The sequence below is a fragment of the Phalaenopsis equestris genome, unplaced genomic scaffold, assembly GCF_001263595.1.
Source record: "Phalaenopsis equestris unplaced genomic scaffold, ASM126359v1 Scaffold230314, whole genome shotgun sequence".
In the NCBI taxonomy this organism is placed as follows: Eukaryota; Viridiplantae; Streptophyta; class Magnoliopsida; order Asparagales; family Orchidaceae; genus Phalaenopsis; species Phalaenopsis equestris.
In genome coordinates, this window is record NW_018248285.1 from 38,132 (window position 1) to 58,130 (window position 19,999).

General features: G+C 34.5%; 1 protein-coding gene across 1 annotated transcript in view; it reads right to left on the reverse strand.

Annotated features, from left to right (window-relative positions):
• The window catches only part of LOC110038084 (7-hydroxymethyl chlorophyll a reductase, chloroplastic), a 53,514-nt gene that overhangs the window by 8,344 nt on the left and 25,171 nt on the right, over nucleotides 1-19,999 (reverse strand). Inside the window, exons 4-7 of the mRNA XM_020742848.1 lie at nucleotides 15,886-15,994; nucleotides 14,947-15,031; nucleotides 14,804-14,845; nucleotides 14,534-14,612 (exon numbers count right to left, since the gene is read on the reverse strand). Of these exons, the coding sequence (XP_020598507.1) occupies nucleotides 14,534-14,612; nucleotides 14,804-14,845; nucleotides 14,947-15,031; nucleotides 15,886-15,994 (315 nt within the window). The remainder of the gene's footprint in view (nucleotides 1-14,533; nucleotides 14,613-14,803; nucleotides 14,846-14,946; nucleotides 15,032-15,885; nucleotides 15,995-19,999) is intronic.

The window sequence follows — 19,999 nt, forward strand, 5'->3', positions numbered from 1 at the left end:
TGAAGTGCTTACATGCTTTGTTTTGCTCATCTCAAACTTGCCTAGCACTTTCTCAACATAGTCTTGTTGAGATAAACACAGTCGACTTGAGTCTATATCTCGATGAATCTCCATTCTAAGAATTTTCTTTGTAGCACCCAAGTTTTTTATGTCAAATTCCTAGCTCAAAAAAGCATTCAAAACAAGGACATCATGCATATTATTTGCAACAATTAGTATATTGTCAACAAACAGTAACAGAAAAATAAAAGAACAATCATCAAGGCTCTTAACATAGACACAACAATCATACACATATCTCTTGTAGCCAATTTGAATCATGTAGGAGTCGAACCACTTGTAATATTGTCTTGGAAACTGTTTTAACCCACACAGTGATTTCTTTAATCTACAAATCAAATGCTTCTGTCCAGGTTGATTGAACATTTCTGGCTGCTTCTTTCGGAATCGAATATTGTTGCGCCGATGCCTAAAAGTAGTTTTTTTTTATTAGCCCAAGAGCAATTTAGTCCTTTGTTATTTATTATTATTTAGCATAAAAAGGGTTTAATAGCTTAACGGTCAAGAGGCATGAAATTGTAATCTTGAGTCATAGTGTTGGATTTGGGAGAGAATTTCTGCCACGCGGCCCGGGACTTGGAATTAACCAAGACGAGAATAGACCGGCGAACGGTGAAAATCAATTCCCTCTATTTCTATACTAAACAGTTTAATATTCAAAATTGATGAAAGAGCCACTAAAGAAAATAATTAAATTAACAAGTAGAAATGTGCACCATTCTGATCGTTGTTGTTGCCTCTTATATACATTTGATTCTCTTTTATTCATCTTAATCAAATGTTTAAAACCTAAAAAAAATATTAAAGCAACATAATAAGTTATCTAAAGATAACCCGGGAGAAATCATGCTTATAAACTACAATAACCAAAGGAAAGATATCAATATGCATGCTGCTGTTTTCATATTTCTATAAGAAATATTATAATATGCTAATTTTTCATATTTGTATAATAAATCTTATATATGCTAAAGTGTTTATCAATGACCCTTTTTTAAATGAAAATGTTCGAGTCTTTTCTATGTATTTACTTCAGGTTTACTTTTATTTTATACTCTACATACAAATTCAAGAAAACCTAAAACACCCTTGTCCAATATTGTCATGTCAGTACAGCGATTAGTGATGTAAACATCACAATTGTATAGAGCGGAAAGACCCTTAACATAACTGATATTATCGTGTCGGCACAGCGATTAACAATGTACACATCACAATTGTATGAGGAGGTAAGCTCTGGTCTACTCCTAGCTAATATTATCTCATCGATATAACAGTTAGTGATCTAAATATCACAAATATCTCAGGTAATAGAAAAACTCTAAGCGTGTGAGTAGACTGACGTCCTCAACCTATACCATTAGGGGTAAACTCCTTCGAACATGCACATATAAGCATTCATATATAGTTATTTCATTCTTCATAGAATACAATTTTTCTGAGACATCTTAATGCATCTACTAACATGTATATCTACTTTGTGGTGCACCTATTCACATAAATATCTCTCATAATATTCATTCTTCTTATCTCATACATATCTCTTACTTATACCATATATATCTTTTTCTATCGTGCATATCATGCATATCTTTTTCATATCATTCCTATCTTGCATATCTTTTTTATCAGACACATCATGCATCTATACAAATCTTTCATGCATATTTTGTATATTTTTTCTATCATGCATAACTTTTCTATCTAACAATATAAAGAATTTGTTGTAATGTAAGTCTAATAAACAAAAACATACATAAAATCCACATACATTTTGAAACAAAGAAATTACTAAAATTTAGAAATATAATTACTCACTCCAATTGCCACGTTAAATTTTTAATCTTCAGCAACTAGCTGCACGTCGAGATAACCTTATGTTGATCTTAATATCTTACAAAACAAAATATCAAACTTTAAGATTTAAGCAATTTCCGTTAATCAAATTATTCTTCTTAACATAGCATTAATTTACCTAAATTTACGAAGTCATTCTACTTATAGCTTTTACATGATTGCCTCAAACTCGTCTTTCCAGGTAAACAACGTAAAATCTTAAACGCTCGGCAATTCATGATATCTTGGCTCATAAGGCAATTTTAAAAAAATTTAACTAATTAGCATAAATGTACCTTAATCGGCTTCTTAGCAATTCAACCCTTCTTCGAGCTGCTAAAACTTCTTCCCTTGTCTTTCTACCTTCCCAATCTTTCCTTCTCTTTCGTTAATTTCGTGCTAAAATCTTTAAAGCTCGCAAACCACTTACGACACTTCTAACACAAGTTCGGTGCCTCTACCACCCGAAACAAAAAATACATGAAAATAAAGGCAAAGCTTAAAATAGAAATGTAAGAAAGCGAAGGAATGTCTATAATATTGCTAAAAAGGGTTTCACACTTACCAATTTTTCTCTACAGCCATAAACCGAGGTATGCGGCTTATTAGGTAGCCGCTCAGCCGCCTTTTCTCGTGTCCTGCTACAGTAGCGCGAGTGGAACTCCTTCAGCCAACTGTGTCTAAACAAGGAGGGGAAAATCGAGAAATGGGTAAAAGGCATGACACTTTTCGGCTCCTTTTGTAATCACTGTGAGCCACTCGCCACTTGATACAGTGAAGGATCGTGGAATCCCTCAAAGTCGAGTCGCTTGCGCTTCAAAAGAAGAGGAAAATTGATAGAGAGGAAACAGAACAAGGGCTCTAGATGTAGAATCTCACCCCATTTGACGCGTATATCATTAATATAAATTATGTTATTACATATATATAAATTTAATAAATTATATAATTTTAACTAATATTTCAATACTTAAACTTTAAATTTAATCACGGCAATTAATAGTAAATATTATTAATTTATATAGAATACTTTTGGAAATAAAACTCTAACATTTCCTATTTTCAATCTAAATTTGAAACTTCTTTAACTTGAATCATGATTTAATTAAATCTTACAATTAATAATTAATAATATAATAAATTCATAAACAAATATTATAGAACCCCTACCGCATTGTTCAGTCTCCATCCTTCCCACAAGCAGACCCTTTCTCACCTCTACTCTGCTCGACAGCGCTATCGCAAGCGGTGTTCGGTCCTTACGAGAGCACCTTTCTCTTTACAGAACTGCAATGTTTTCCTCTCTGGCTCATTTTTTCTATGCCTTTGATTGCGACTCAACGCAGCACAGCTCGCATGTTGCCTTCCTCCTTCCTCTGCACGTGAGCACAGAGTCGCTATCCTAACTTGCTCGATGACACTTCCCGCACTAAATCAAGACTTCCTCTCCTTCACACAACCTCAACAGTTCGGTGAGAGAATCCCTCTACTTTTATTCCTCCATCTCCGCTCTCCACGTGTTCTCTCATTTCCATCATTTGTGTAACTTTATAACACGAAAGCACCCTTTTGTGTTCCCGTTTGTTCATTTCCTCTCCCACACTTCGACTCCCTCAAGGAGATGAAATGAGGCATCACAATTTCTTTGAAATTTCTTCGCTAATTTTGTTTTTGGAGTATTAATGTTATGAAAACATTATGTAGTTCTAAAGAAAATGCATTAATATTTTTTAGTTGTTGAGATCTGTAAATATATAGGAATTTGGCGGCATAAGTAAATGAATCAATACATTTACACAAACACTTAGAACATCTTAATTTGGTATTTTATGTTATATGAATGATTTGGGTGATATGAATGTAAAAATTACAAGTTAGATTTTAGAGATCTAAATACATAAGAATTGGGTGGTATGCATGTAAAAGCCTCCTTAACTTTTATGTGTGCGGATGGGTGTGTGTGGGTAGGTGGGTGGGTGGGTGTTAGATATGTAAAAAAAATATAAATTTTAGTGGTACGTATGTATATGCCCCTTTTAATTTTATATGTGTGAGCATTGAATGTCTGTGTGCGCACGCGCACATGAGTGTTAGATATGTAATCACATAAGAATTTATGCATGTAAGTATTCCTTTTAATTTTGTGAGTGTACAAGTGTATGTATGTGTGCGCGTGTGTGTATATATGTGTGTAGATATTTGTGTGTCTATATATATGTATAAATATAAATATATGTGAGTGCGCACGAGTGCACTCGCGCGCGCGCGCGCGAGAGTGTTATGTGCTTGTATATTATGTGTTTGTATGTCTTTGTTTGTGTGTGTGTCTCGATGTCAATTTTAATCATTTCCACACATAACTATGTATGAAATTTTTTTTGTATAACTGATGAGTTAAATGCCCTCATCTTTAAATATATATATAGGGCATCCAGTTCGAAGAAGCCTCACTCATGGTTCTTGAATAATGTAGAGTGTTTTGTGCAAAAAGCATCACAACTTATTTATTTTTTAGAAGTTTTGATGTCAATATACAAAGCACAAAAATCAATAAAAAACATCACAACTTATTTATTTTTTAGAAGTAAGTTTTGATGTCAATATACAAAGCACAAAAATCAAGCATTCCTAACAGTAGATGAAGTCAAGTTGTGCTTGTATCGTAAGAGTTTTTAACTTAATTATTAGCATCAGACTGCACTGGAAAGTATGGCTCATATCTTGAATATAATCACAGTAGACTTCATCAAATTTTGACTCTCCAATTGAATATGATCCTAGCACATTTGAAGAAATCATTTTTGATGTAACCAGAACTCAATTTGATTGGCATGTGCCTAAGTATAATAAACCACCGAATAGTGAAGCGCAAAAAAATTCTACAATTTAATAAATGTTGCACAATAGCCTTTGTGAAAAAAATTACATCACCTATTCAGAATTATCAGTAGCTCTTAGAACGTTGACAATTAAATCAGCTTATAACATACCCACATAGTGTTTTAATCAAGTTACAATGGTACTGAAGGAGACAAACCAAAATGATAATTTAGTTATAAGAAACCTTCAGATCAAAAAATAGGTGTTGATGTTAGCATTGACAACAGACAAGATTAATTATTGTGTTAATGGCTGCATTTTATATTATAAGGCAGTTGTAATAAATATGCAATGTACATTTTTGTGATGCTCAGATATTCGAACCAAATGGTCAAAAAAAATAAAACAGAAAAATATTACAACATGATCTGACACCAGAACAGATCAAGTTATATCAGTTATTTTGAGTCATCTGGCAAATAGAGAAACTTGGAGACATTTTGATCATAATTTCCTTAGTTTGTTGAGTCACACAATATTAGGTTTGGGTTATGTACAAATGAGTTCACACCACACAGTCAGACTGCTTCGCCCAATTCATGCAGGCCAGTGATTGTTACGCCACACAACTTATTACCTGAAATATGTATGACCACATCATTTTGTTTATAACATTAATAATACTAGGTTCACATAACTCCAAAGAAAAAATTGATGTGTACTTGCAACATTTGATATATGAGTTTCAAACATTATAAGAAATACAAGTGATGCCATTGTGAAATTGTTATTTGCTACAAAATAAATTTCTAGCTAAAAGTGGCTCTGATGTGGATAATAAGTGATTTTTCAGCCTATGAGATGATATCAGGTTAGAGCAATGCTAAAAATTAGTTTGTCCTTACTGTATGGATCTATCAAGGGTATTCACTTTAAATTTTGGAAGAAAAAATGCATGTACGGTTGTCATAGAATGTTCTTATCCACTGATAACCCATTTAAAAGAAATAAAAATACAGTCATTAAAATTAAAGTTGAAAAATCAAGGCCACCGACAAGGAAAATTAGGAAAATCTATAGGAGATCGTCAGTTAATTCTAAAAATTACTGATTCTTCTGAACTATCTTTAAATTGTCTTGCTGACTTCAGTGTTACATATAACTAAATAAAGCATAGTATTTTCTACAATGTCATATAGGAGGACTAAATTAATAAGACATAAAAAAAAAAATCGATAATATCTTCAACACTATAATGGATTGAAGGCAAAAGCAAAGATAATGTTAAAGCAAGATTAATATTGAATGAGTATTGCAAAATGAGAGAGTTAGCACTTCAAGAGACAATTGCAAGTAAATTGATAAAGCCAAAAACTAACTATTATCTACCATTGAAATAGCAAAGAATAATATATGAATAGTAATAGTCTCTAAAGTTAAATAACGGGAATGTGCCATGAGTTGTGTCAACTTGAGAGCAGGATAGATATTTGCATGAAAAGTCATGAATAATATATTTTCTAGCGCTTACTATTAACTTCATTTAGTGCTTTATCAAATCCGCTCCTTAGTCCATTAATCAAAATCAGTGCATTCTTAAAAAATTTGTGCATCGAATTTAAAATTAAATGCGCTTAGAAATCTCAAAGTGAGTATTAAATTAATATTACGGAAACTTAAGGGAATATTTTCTTCTGTTTTTTTGTTCGATGAAGTATCAACCTATACATCTACAATATAATGCTATAATAAGGGGCTCAGTATAGTATGTGTGAATATATCCTTTTCAGAGGTATATTTTATCAATATCTACTTCTTTAATTTACAAAAAATTATTACCACAATGTACTAAATAATGAATGTCGTTGCAAATTTTAGAATAAATTTAAAACAACCATAAAAAATAAAGCACAGTCTGAGGACTCAATATGCAAGGCATACTTATTGCAAAAAAGAATTATTTTTTGTTTGTATTACTTTGAGTAACAGCGAACAATAGATTAAGTTGTAAGTGAGGTGCCTTCACGGTCTGTGTTATCTGTATCTCATATATCAAGTGAAGCATCATGGAGATGTTTCATGCTATCACAAGGATAAGAAGCTTCGACAAACGACTTTATATGCTCGTCAATATGAGAAACTTCAATATTTTTTTGAGTAAGATCTGTAATAATTTATATTTGTTTGAATTATTACTTAGAATATTTTGACCTGCTTACCTAACTTTTATAATCATGCGAGCAATTTATTTGTCAGCAAATTAAAGATTGAGGACGACTTTGTTAAATGCAAAAAGATTGAAGAAAAATTTTCAACATGATTCAAATTACACGTATGTTTAATTAACTCCTAAATTTACTAGAATATGAGTTGAATGCTCAAACTAAAATAATTATATATTGACTTCTGAAATAGGTTCATAACCAAAACAACAAAGTTACGGATCAGGATTTAATAGATCTTGCTTAGAAGTCTGATAGCAATGATACTACGTTGCCAATATTTGATGTGAATGATTATAAATTTCACGCAAGTTCCTGATCTGAAGGTAAGAAGACATAATTTTATCATTTGTGTTAGAAAAAACACCCACTTTGGTAGTGAGATTAGCTACTATAAAATTCTTTTAGTGAGGTTGAGATTTTACGCTAAGCTCAATGTATTTTTGTTCAATTGTGATTGATTTGATCAAGTTCATAATCGATGAACAAGAACAATAAACTCATACGATAGCACTAAAGTTAAAATAAACAAAAGATATGTGAAAGTTGATACATTTGTTCTAACATGTCAAGACAGTCATATATATTAATTTAGATATCCTCATAGAACAAAAGGCAAATTTGATTAGTTAGAGGTTATAAAATTAAACCAAAAGGATTATTGAGATAAAAAATATTATTGAACTTGCTCATCAAAAGCATGAATTGTCTGCTTTTTGCATTCCCCTTGAAAGGGATTACTTTGGAAATGTCACCAAGTCATATGAAGAAGTTACTCAAATTGTAGATGAGTTTGATGATGATATAAAAAAAAAATTTTAAGTTCATCGACTCGCTCATCTGATTAAACTGAATAAGATTAATATGTATTTTTAGATTTCTATTTTTTCTTTTACTTCTTATAGCATTGCTTTATTATTCACACTATATGTTCTGCAATTTTTTGTTTTTACTTCTAGTGTCTGGCTGTACTTATGGTATTTTTCTAGTCTTAATTATGTATCTTCATGCTTCTACTTGTTTCTTGCTTATACTTATATTATTTCTTGTTTATCATTTTTCTGATCAATTTATTTATTTTTGTTACAGGTGGCTTCTAGTGAAACGGGAGAGCAGCCAACTCAAAGATCGGTTCAGTCAAGCTTGGTTTACTAGAGAAAAAAGTTGTCGTGTCACGCTCCTCACATACAAACACTGCTATGACAATCAGCATTGCAACTACGACCAAGACGTATGTGTCTATCAAGCCTACACCTCCTAGCAGGTTTGCTACTCTGCAAGTTGCTCCTATCAGGCATGTTGCTTCCACGTCTCTAGTCCCAGCATAGTGCCACCTCAGCCCCCTCTAAGCCAGGCCCCTCTACTCTGGTCCCTTTCAGGCAAGACACCTCTGAACACTTACACATCGAGCCGAAGGGAGATTCGTGAGTAACCTGAACTTTCATAATTTGTATTAGTTTTCCAATATAATATTAAATTAATATTTATATTTCAGGTTTTACCCATCAAGGCAGCACGTCCTCCATATCGCAAAGAAAATCAAAAATAGGCTTGATGCTCCTTATCTCTCTAAGGAAGATCTCGATCAAGGTTCAATATATATGGTATAGAGAGTTTAGGTAAATTCAATTGATTTTGAAAAGCAATTATAATTTAAGTAATACTTTTATAATAATAAATATTGCTTCATATTTGTTTTACAGATGGCCTTTTGTTGGGATCCTAAGCATCATCATCAGATGTGGCAAAATTTTGAGAGACAAGGCATACACCACTTGGACAATATGTTTACTACTATCCACAAGAAAACGAGCAGCCAATCTAGATAGGCAAGGATGTTTAGGCGGAGTTGTCCAGATCATGGTTCACTAAAGAGTGGCTGAAAGAGGAAGATGGCTCAGCAGAACCGGACATCAAAGTGTGGGGGTATGAGTGCCTTGTTACACAGTTGAAGTTTTTCTCTTACACACTGAGTACCGAAGGAATTTGAAATTTTCATTCTACAGTCAATAATTCATTTATGTAATTATCTGGTGCTTATTCTTTTTATATGTTAACACAGACGGGAGCTTGCACAAGAGCCCATCGTTGTCAAGTTGCATGTCCAGCCACATCGGAGCCCAGAGAACAAGTAGTGAGTCGACAAGAAATCTTGATTGGTCAATATAAATAAAAAAGTATTTTTATTTCTCTAATTCACCGAAAATCTTATGTAAAGTATTAATTATCTTTCGATTTTACTTTGGCAGGAGAGCTATGAGCGCTTGAAGGGAACCTGGAGTCAACACCCAGTAGGTCTTGGCAATAGCAATGGTCAAGCACAGCTTGACCACTTAAACTTCGACATCTCAAGGGAAGTTGCTATGAAGAAGGAGAGAGTCTATGGCTTCAGTGCTGGAGGATTTGTTTAGGAGGTCAAGCAATCCAGTTTATGCAAGAGTCAAAGATTGACGATATCGGTTGATGAAGAATTTCGCAAGTGTGTGGCCACAATCGCTTAGGAATTACGAACGAAATTTCATGTTGAATTGTGTGATAAAAATGTGGGGTCAAGAGGCTTGAGGCCACCGTTGCACAATTGTAGCTCAACGTGCAATGTGGCAAGCGACCTTTGAGTGTTGTGTAGGAGTAGGTCTAAAGGACGATGACGCCCTGTAGAATTTCTATGTATTCTTTTTCTTTTATATTTGGACGTAACATTATATAACTTTTTTCACAAACATTTTAATAGCTTATGTATTGAAATATTTATTATATTTTCTAAAATATGTATTATGATTTCATTCGTCGTCAATATCCATATTTGTTCGTTCAATCTTTTGTGAGATATGCTTGACGTTATTATTGAGTTTTTTATTTTTCCTTGTAGGGATGAAAATTTTATTGGCTTTTGATATTCTTTTCATTTTTAATATAGCTTTGCGGCTGATTTTCAATCCATTAATTAATTCTTGAACTATTCAACCACAATTTTAGACATTATTAAACGGCTTATAATTTCTATCTCAAGTGATCCTATGACAGACAAATCAGCTGCAAATCATATATAAATTATCGGTGGCATAAATCACCGCAAATTCAGATCTTAATTATACGGCTGATCGTTTCTTCCATAAAGCATCATGCACCTGCAAAAATCGCCGCAAATCAATCGATAAAGGTATCAACAGAATTTTCAGTCGCATATTCTTTTGCGACAGGTTTTAAAAGCAGAAATTCATATTTTTACAAAATGATTTTTTAGTCATCTTTATTTTCTATAGCAGTCGTTCCGAAGATATAAGATAGATCGAACTCGCCAAGTTCGACTGCCACTTGAGGAGTCTCCTAGAGTGCATGAGTTTGGTCAGTACTGATTTAAGTGGGCAATCGATGATAACTTGTACTCAATGCATCTAAAAATAAGGGCGAAGCTTCAACACTGAAATGATCAAAACAAAAGTTAATTTTTCCTTAATAAAATACCTGAGTTCCGATCCTCTCAGGACCCAACTGATGTAGAAGATTGAGAATTACTTTTCTCGATCTTCCCGTACAAAGACTGAGTTGATCGACTCGAGTCCACCTCCCAAGTAAATCTAGATTTCATCGCCCGATTTCAGACTTTGAAGCAAAGTTGGTGAGGCTAAAAAATCTTTCAACCATTGAAAGGCTCCTCACATTCATTTGTCCATACAAAACCTTTTGTATTACTGAGGATTTTGAAAAAGGTTGCACATTTCTGCCCTGATTTAGAGATGAATTAGCTTAGACTTCTGATTTGGCTTGCTCGCTTCTATAGTTCTTTGGTGTTGTTGGGGGTGGCATGTCCACGAGTGCTGAATCATTTCGTGGATGGCTTTGATCCCTTTCGGGGATAGTTAGGTAACCCAACGATTTTTCAGTTCCTACTCCAAATGTACATTTTAGTAATTTCAATTTCATATTATATTTCTTAAGCATTTCAAAGGTTTCTTTTAAGCTATCTATATGTTGTGCGGGTGTTTTTCTTTTAATGAGCATATCATCGACAATTCAATATTTTTCTTTTTTTAATTCGTAAAAATTACATCAATCATTCTCAGATAAGTGATGTATGTGTTCTTAAACCCAAAGAGAACTACAATATAACTAAAGATTCCCTTTCTAATGATGAATGCGATTTTTTTCAGCATTCGCTCGAAAAAAAAGCTCATGATTGGATGGTCAACCATGGCATCCACGAGTGCGTTGATCTGTGGTAGGGCGTAGCTGTCTTTAGGCAAGCTGCATTGAGAATAGTGAAGTTCATACATTCACCACTAGTCATTGGCCTTCGAAATCATCATCAGATTAGCCACCTAATATAGGTCTTGGACTTCCCAGATGTACCCTATCCCTACTAGATTTTGCACCTCTTCCTTGATCGCTTATGCTAACGTGGGGGCCCCCTGACCTCATCTTCTATTTAATGGGTCCAACTTATGGGTTGATGTTGAGGCGATGACACACGACGTTAGTAGAGACTCGCGGCATTTCTTTGGTTGACCAAGCAAACTCATCACAACATCCCAAAAGTGTCTAGATGAGCTCCTTGCGACTTACATCAAAAGTTATACTTACAAAAACTTATCGGCCTTGCCAAACGCAATCGGGATTTCTTCAATAGCTTTGATAGTGTCCATGCCGCTTCCTCACAGGGTACCAGCCCAGTGGTTCCTAATGCACACTACTGATAGCTCGCAAATAAGAGCCATGTGATTGCTCCGGGTCTCATGATATTGATCTCTCTGTCGCGGAGGAATTTTATTGTCATGCGATGAGTAGCGACAACTACATTGAAAGTATTAAGCAGTGGTCGACCAAAGATAGTATTGTAGGTTGATGGTAAATCGACTAAGACAAAGTCAAACCTAGCACTTAATTGGTTATAACCTAACATGACCAAAAAATCGACTTTTACATAAGAATTCATACAGGGGCCCTAACATGACGGTCAAAAACTCGACTCCGAGATTCATCTTATTAAAAATGAACATGTATAAGATGTTCACTGAGCTACTGGTATCAACAAGGATGATGTCAATCTAGAAATTGTCGATCAAGGTGATGACAACAATCATGTCGTTGTAAGTGTTGCCCCTGAAGGGCGAGTCCTCTTCTGTAAACACAATGGGGGGATGTCGTACGATTCGCCTCTAGGAAAAGGCAGCCTACACAATTCACCCAAGTGAGCCTTTTCGTGCTCACCTGTCGGGAGGCTTCAGTCCCATCCCCTTCAAGGATGGTCGGGACTGCAATGTGTATGGCATGAGCACGGATTGGCCCATTATGGTCTTTTATCAAATTTTTCCCTTCTCGTTGAGTGACGCCCCAGACGCAAAGAATTCATTCAACATTTTGGCTCTAATGATCAGAGTCTAGATGTGTTGACACTCAGTGTTGTCAGTGATCTCGGTGGTAGGCGCAATACCTTTTTGTATCGCCCCTCTTATTTTCATTGGAGTCGATATCTGAAGAAATTCGTATTCTAGATGGTCTCTAGTACTTCAGCCATCGAGACACTCAGCAAGGTCGGTTGGGGGATCTTATGAGTCAGAGGACTCTCAAGGTAATGATCCATCTACTACTCTCGATTGTGCGCTTTTCCCATGCTTGAGATCTTTGGCACGCGTGACCCCTGGTATGTACAAGGGCCATTGTCCTCGTATATAGGTCACACTAGTGGCCGCAGAGGATGACTCAATTTCTATTTGCTCTCACAAGGGCTCCTCTTCTGCTGATGTTGTGGAGATCACTATGTACTTTGAAGGTTGGCGAGTTTTCACAACTTTGCTAGTGTCTTTGCGTGTTGCAGACCCAATGTGAAATGAAAAAAGCCTTCCCTCATGTCATGGGTGAGGGTTGCATGTGTGAACGTGAGCTCCAGATCCCACGCCTACAGCATCACTTTCTCGAATCGGGTTATGAAAGCGCTCAGATACTTTCCGTATCCCTGTCATGTCTACAGCAAGGACTGCGAGTTCTTTTAGAGTTTTTGCGCACTGACGAATTGAACTATGAAAATTCTATTGAATGTTGCGAATGAGAAATTACTCCTAGTGGGAGGCTATTGGACCCAGGTGAGTCGATTCCTTAAGAGTCATAAAGGAAAGTCAACACTTCAATGTCGTTTATCATCAGTAAGAATATTGTCAACTCAAAATATGTGACATGATCAGATGGTTAGGTTTTCCTCCATTGAGTTTTAAGGTCGAGATCTTAAAGCATTCAGATGTTTTGGCTTCAAAGATCTACTGGAAAAGCATTTTCTGGGGATTTGACAGTGGGATATTGATGTGTCCTCGCCAATCGTTGGCTAGGGGAGCTGATCCTACGTTGTTGGGGTACTATATGTCGACGCTTACACTTTGAGCTGGTGATAGAACTCTCCCTGCAATGGTGTTTATCCTCTTGCGCGCAAAGACTACTAGTTGGGATAGTGGAGCCACCCCATGTGCAAGTGTTTTCCTAATCATCTCCAGCATCTACTCCTTGAGTTTCTGGATCTATTGAGCTACAAAATCTTTGTGCACTGTATATTGCCAGTAATTTTGTGATGTCTTTCTTCTCCTTGTGTTTACCCTCTTCTTTTTTATAGCATGATGTATGCTCACCCTACCTTTTAGAGTGTTGAACCTAGATTTGTACCTAAGTCATGCTCAAGGAAAAGAGCATATGAGAGAAAAAAAAGGCCTTGAACAATGGTCGAAGAAACACGCATGAGGAAGAGAAATCATAAAAAAATGCCTTGGTCTTGAGATTTCTTCTTGGCCCAAAAGACAAAAAATTCAAGAGGAAAAAAAAAGAATCCTTGTTACATTTAATTCCCTGTATTTGTCGTGATTAGACCTTCGTTAAAATCATATTTGTGTACCCCGCCATAAGTCTAGGGTGTGGGTCCCTCAGATCCTGGTTGTCTCGCTCCCTTGGTTTATAACTTTGAGAAAAACTGGCCTTGTGTTGATTTGTGGAAGACTAATTTTCGGTGTCTTATTTCGAGTGTTAAGCTGCTTTCTCATCTCTGAACACTCGCCTCCAACCACTCATCCTTATGACACTCAACTTTGGTCCCTCAAACTTGGTCATTCGGCCTTAGTCGCTTCATTTTGCAGATTTATAGTGACGCTCGGCGACCCCATTTACTTTCGTCTACTCGGAGTGACTCTCGCTCATCAATACGTTCTAAGTCATTTGTTTCTCAATTATCTAAACCGTCTGATGTGTGATGATTTGGGCAATCACTTTTTGTACATAAAATATTCCTTTGTCAAAAAGCATGCCTTAAAAAGTCTCGAAGTACAAATGGTAAAAAGATGAAACTTAAATAATAGCGCATCTAACTTTATAAATGTAATAAATCATCCAGATGAGGGAAGATGTCTCAAAAGTATGTAACATTTGACACCAAGAAAATGCATTTACTGAAAGGAAAATCAAATTGAGATTCAATTCTATAGTTCATAGGTGTTACGTAGGTCAGGTAACAGACTTGCATTAGACCACTAGATTAAAGAAAGAAATATTAAAACACTAGAAAAGATGCTTTCCAAGTACATGAAAGAATTAAAGGTGTTAACTAAAAGAGAAACTATGACCTCAATGATGGCAAGGGTATCCAGGTTGGGAGATAGCGTTGGCTTAACACCTTTTGCAGCAAAAACTTCATCAGGTGTCCTGCGACAGATGAACTTCATTATTTCATGAATCATATGTCAAAGCAAGTATACTTAAATCATTAAATCAAACAAAACACACATGCAGATTAAATATATAACCATGGAATTAAATTTAAGGGTAAGTAGCAAAGTTACAATGTACTAAGCCGGAATTAAAAGCAAAACGTGCACTCGGGGAATCTGAAGTACCTGGCTAAAATAGGTCTTGGGCTAAGCCTGTCCTCAGGGTCACTGCATAGCATAAGGCAGAAAATGACCCTTTTTAATAAGCAAATTAACATCGGGGCCAGCCAGCTACCAAGAATCTGACAGATTTTAAATTATAAGCTCACCTTTGTACACAAACAACAGCTTCAACTAAATTTGCTTTTAGCATTTCTACTGCAATTGTTGTCACAATACCTGTCCATTGAGCTCCTGGATAGCCAAAAATAAATATTCAGTAAAATATGTTTCTTCCATTAAGCTCCCTTTGTTAATCAAAATTTTTGTGTTTCACAACCCAGTCGAAAGCACTTTTATAGGTATGATTATTAGCTACATCTGCTTAAAAGGAGTCATTAAATAATTTCATTGGGCTATAACCTTCAGATCATTTGCTACTGCAATACAGCACAATAAGTACTGCAACTTATAAGCAAGAAAATAAATAAACAAATAAAAACAAAGTCATTTTCTGTCACATCATATCTGAACCATTACAAAAACGATAGTAATCAAAGGGAAGACCGCAAACAAAAAGAATAAAGCACAGAAAACGGTATGAAGAAGTGTTATTTCATAAAGCCCAAGTTAAACGCTTCCAAGCTTTAAACAGAGAAAAAGAATAATTTTGAAGCCATGCATGGAATCCTATAACTGTAGGTGATCGAGCCTAATATTCCAGCGACTGGTTTATCCAGCACAGTGTCTATGTCAGCATAAAGTTGATGGTTCAGAAAAAACGTCCAACTCGTGAAATGATAAATCTCTCTTTTGTCACCAAAAGTATGGATGGTGAACTTAAATTATTTATGTGATAAAAAAGACAAACGCTAATAGAACATAACCGCCATTATTAAGGAATAGTAGCCCACATATTACAGCATGATCAAGGATAGTATATCTACAAGCTAAACTTCAAGTTGACACTTATCATACTGAAAACACACTCAAAGAAGAGAGAGAGGTTGCACGATATCGCAAAAGGATAAATGCATTCCCACAAGCAGTGCTGAAAAAGAATAGCATTTTGCTTTCCCAGTAAAAATGAAAAATATGAGTATCTATACCTTCAACAGGCTTTATTTTTCTAGCATATATCAATTCCTCGTGCACACCAAAGTAAATTTCATCTGAGCTACTTCCTCGTTCTCTTCCATGCACTGCAGGTTCTAGAGCCTAAGAAAAAATATGATTTTATACAATAACACGCCACCAAATAAAATATATAATTAATGATAACAGGCATTAAAAATTCAAACATGTAGAAGAAGGTAAACTTCACCATAACCTAAAGAGTAAAGACAGCAATTTAAAACCAAAAACGTGAATTTAACTAGATACAAAACACTGCATCATATCAAACTTGAATCTGTTATTTGAGCATAGACTGCAATAAAAAGAGGACAAATAAAGAGAAAATGGGTATAAGTCAATGATAAATGGAAAATGTCTTCAATATATGAAAGATTTCTTTACAAATCACAAGTAGCTTTATAGTGAAACAAACACTAAAATACTTGCTCCTATGATCCGTAGCTTTGGTACCATTCTCAAGATGCATAGCTCCATCCAAATAAGACTATATGTAAATCCAAACACATAACAATTGAAGGTATTCCAATTGGCCTCAAGCCACAAACCAGGTCCTAGAGAGTTAGAATTAGTAAATATTTAAGATGGTCAAAGTGCCGACTGCTATAGTCAACAACTATTTCTAAAGATAAAATAAGTTCTATGACAAGGATTATCAGTGGTGTCAAAAGCATGAAAGATCACTTCACATATACACGCCTAAAATGCTTGAGTTCAAGCTGACGGCTTAAGTTGAAAAAGGAATGTGCAAAAAAGCTATCCCACCTCAAAAAAATAGTTTTAAGGAAATATGGAAGAAATAATTGAAATTGGTTCTTATTTCGGCTCTAAATAAAATATAGTTCTAGTTAGATAGTGCAATGACGACGACGACGACAACAACAAAGCCTTAACCCACTACGTGGGGTCGGCTACATGAATCCTTTTTCTCCATTGCGTCCTATTTAGTGTCATATTTTCATTTAGTTCTAATAAATTAAGATCATTTTTTATACAATAAGCCCAAGTCTTCCGAGGTCTACCTCTTCCTTTCTTAACATAAGTCTGATCTAAAACATCTACTCTCCTAGTCGAATCATCAGATGGCCGCCGTTTAATTCGACCAAACCATCTAAAACGACTCTCTCTAATTTTGGCCATCACTGAAGCTACACCAACCCTGTCACGGATATTCATTTCTCATTTTATCTCTAAGTGTAAAGCCACTCATCCACCTAATCATTCTCATCTCAGCAACACTTAACATAGTATTATGCTTCTCTTTTAAAGACCAACATTCAGCGCCATAAAGCATTGCAAGTCTCACCACCATCTTCTAAAATTTTCCTTTCAGTCTAAGCGGTACTTTTCGATCACACAAAAGGCCCAAAGCATTCCTCCACTTCAACCAACCAACTTGAATTCTACTATTAACATCCCCATCTATATCAACATTGCTTTGAACAATAGATCCAAGATATCTAAATCGTTCACACCTTTTAATAATTTGATCAACAAAAGTTACACTTCTGTCACTAGAGCTACTACTACTAAAATTACATTCCATGTATTCAGTTTTAATTCTACTCAAATAAAAGCTTTTAGACTCCAATGTAAGACCTCCATAATTCAAATTTTTCCAGGGCTTTTTCTCTCATCTTATCCACGAGAAGGATAACATCAGCAAAAAGCATACACCAAGGTACATCCTCCTCTAAATGCCCAATAAAACCATCCATAACTAAAGCAAAAAGATATGTGCTTAAAGCCAATCCTTGATGTAATCCAACAGAATTAGGAAAATATTTGGTCAAACCTCCTTCAGTTCGAACAAAAGTAATAACTCTAGTATACAAATCTTTAATGACTTGAATATAAGTCATATCAACACCTTTCTTCTAAAGAACTCTCCAAAGGTTATCTGTTGGAACCTTATCGTAAGCTTTTTTCTAAATCAATAAAAATCAAATGTAGATCCTCCTTATTATCTCTACACTTCTCCATCAAACCGCTCAATAACTATAGAGCTTCCATACCAGACCTGTCCGGCATAAATCCAAATTGACTATAAGAAATCTTTGTACTACGTCTTAACCTATGTTCAATTACACTCTCCCATAATTTTAAAGTATGACACATCAACTTAATTCCTCTATAATTTGCACGCTCTTGTGCATCCCCTTTATTCTTAAAAATGGGGACCAAAATACTCTTCTTCCACTCCTCGGGCTTTTTTTTTAGTTTTTAGAATAATATTAAAGAGCTTAATAACCCAAAAACCAAATCTCTTAAACATTTCCACACTTCAATTGGTATATCATCAGGTCATACAGAAATTCCACACTTAGTTTTCTTTAAAGCCTCCTCAACATTTTTTTACTAATGCGACGGTAAAAATGAAACATTTTATTATTAGTAACAATATTAAGGTCAATAAGGTCGATCGTATTTTTAGAAACTTCATTAAAATGTTTATCAAAATAACTCACCCACTTATGTTGAATATCTTTTTAAAAGAAAAGCACTTTTTGATTTTCATCTTCAATACACTTTACTTGAGTTAGATCTTTACTTTTCTTTTCTCTTTGTTTGGCTAGTATATACATATATTTTTTACCCTCCTTAATGTCCAATCTATTATAAAGATCACTAAAAGTAGAATTTTTAGTGTCACAAATTATTCTCTTAAACTCTCTACAGTCATTCTTTTAGACTGTCTGCGGGACATGTGATATTTTTCTCAGTTCTCTAAGCTTTTACATTTAAACCAATTTTTATAACACTTCTTATATTTTAAATATTTTAACTTTTCTTGCACTTTATTATTCTACCACCAACTATTTTTATTTATAGAAACTTTTCTTGCACTTTATTATTCGACCACCAACTATTTTTATTTATAGAAACTTTTTTATTTTGATTCTCCAAGTACATCTTTTGCTACTTGTTTAGTGTTTGTTTCTTTATCTTTGTTACTTTATCCCACATAATATTAATTTCTTTATGAACATCCCAAATTTTAAAATTTTGAATTTCACTCATAAAAATAATTTTGTCTCTTTTAGATTCCCCATCTAATTCTACTATGATGAGTCCTAGTATTATTTATTTTACAACTCTTCATCAGAAAATCTAGAACTAATAATCAATGTTAGATACTTAAATCCTCACATGGAATGAAATTACAATCTTTACAATCTCTTCTTCTCATAAGAAAATAATCAATTTGTGTTTTATTAGATACATTCTTATAAATAATAAGAAGCTCATATCTTTTCTTAACAAAAGTATTAGTTTTATTAGATCCAAAAATGCATGTATACCTTACAGTAAAATGGGTAGTCTTTGGCTTTTAAAAGGTTCAAGGAATTGGAACCTATTTAAGGTTGAGAAATAGGATTTTTACACGACACAAAAAGTCTCTATTTACTTACATCAAGTTAAGATGATTGTTTTTAAATGGCTCAATAATTCATAATATATCTTAAGCCATAGTTGTCATATTTTTTATGTTTTGCGTATTTTTTTAGAATTACTTGTTTGTGTGCTTCTATTCCAATATTTTGCTCTGGATCTCTCAAATCAATGTTCTGCATTTATCACTTACCCCATCATAAGATATATCAAAAAGGGATTTTTTTAAGATCTTTGATTTGAGTGGGAACAATGGCTGATGAAGTAGAGTATAAAGTAGAGAAATTCAACAGTTCAAACTTTGGTTTCTGGAAAATATAAATGGAAGATTTATTGTAACAAAGGAAATAGTATTGCCCACTGCAAGGAATCACCATGAAACCTAAATCGATGACTCTGAAAAAATAGAAAGTACGCGATCAAACTATACTAGGTTTAGTCCGACTTTCATTTTCCTCATTTGTTGCTTTCAACATTAGAAATGAGAGAACTACAGTAGATCTCATGGTTGCACTGATAAGGATGTATGAGAAGCCTCCGGTTTCAAATAATTTTTTTTTTTGACAAAGAGATTGTTCCTTACGAAGAAGATCTATGGTACTTCAATGACCGATCAATTTAATAACTTCATTTTGTTGACATCAAGTTTGATGATGAGATCGGGCACTATTACTTCTATCTTCGTTGTCAGACTAC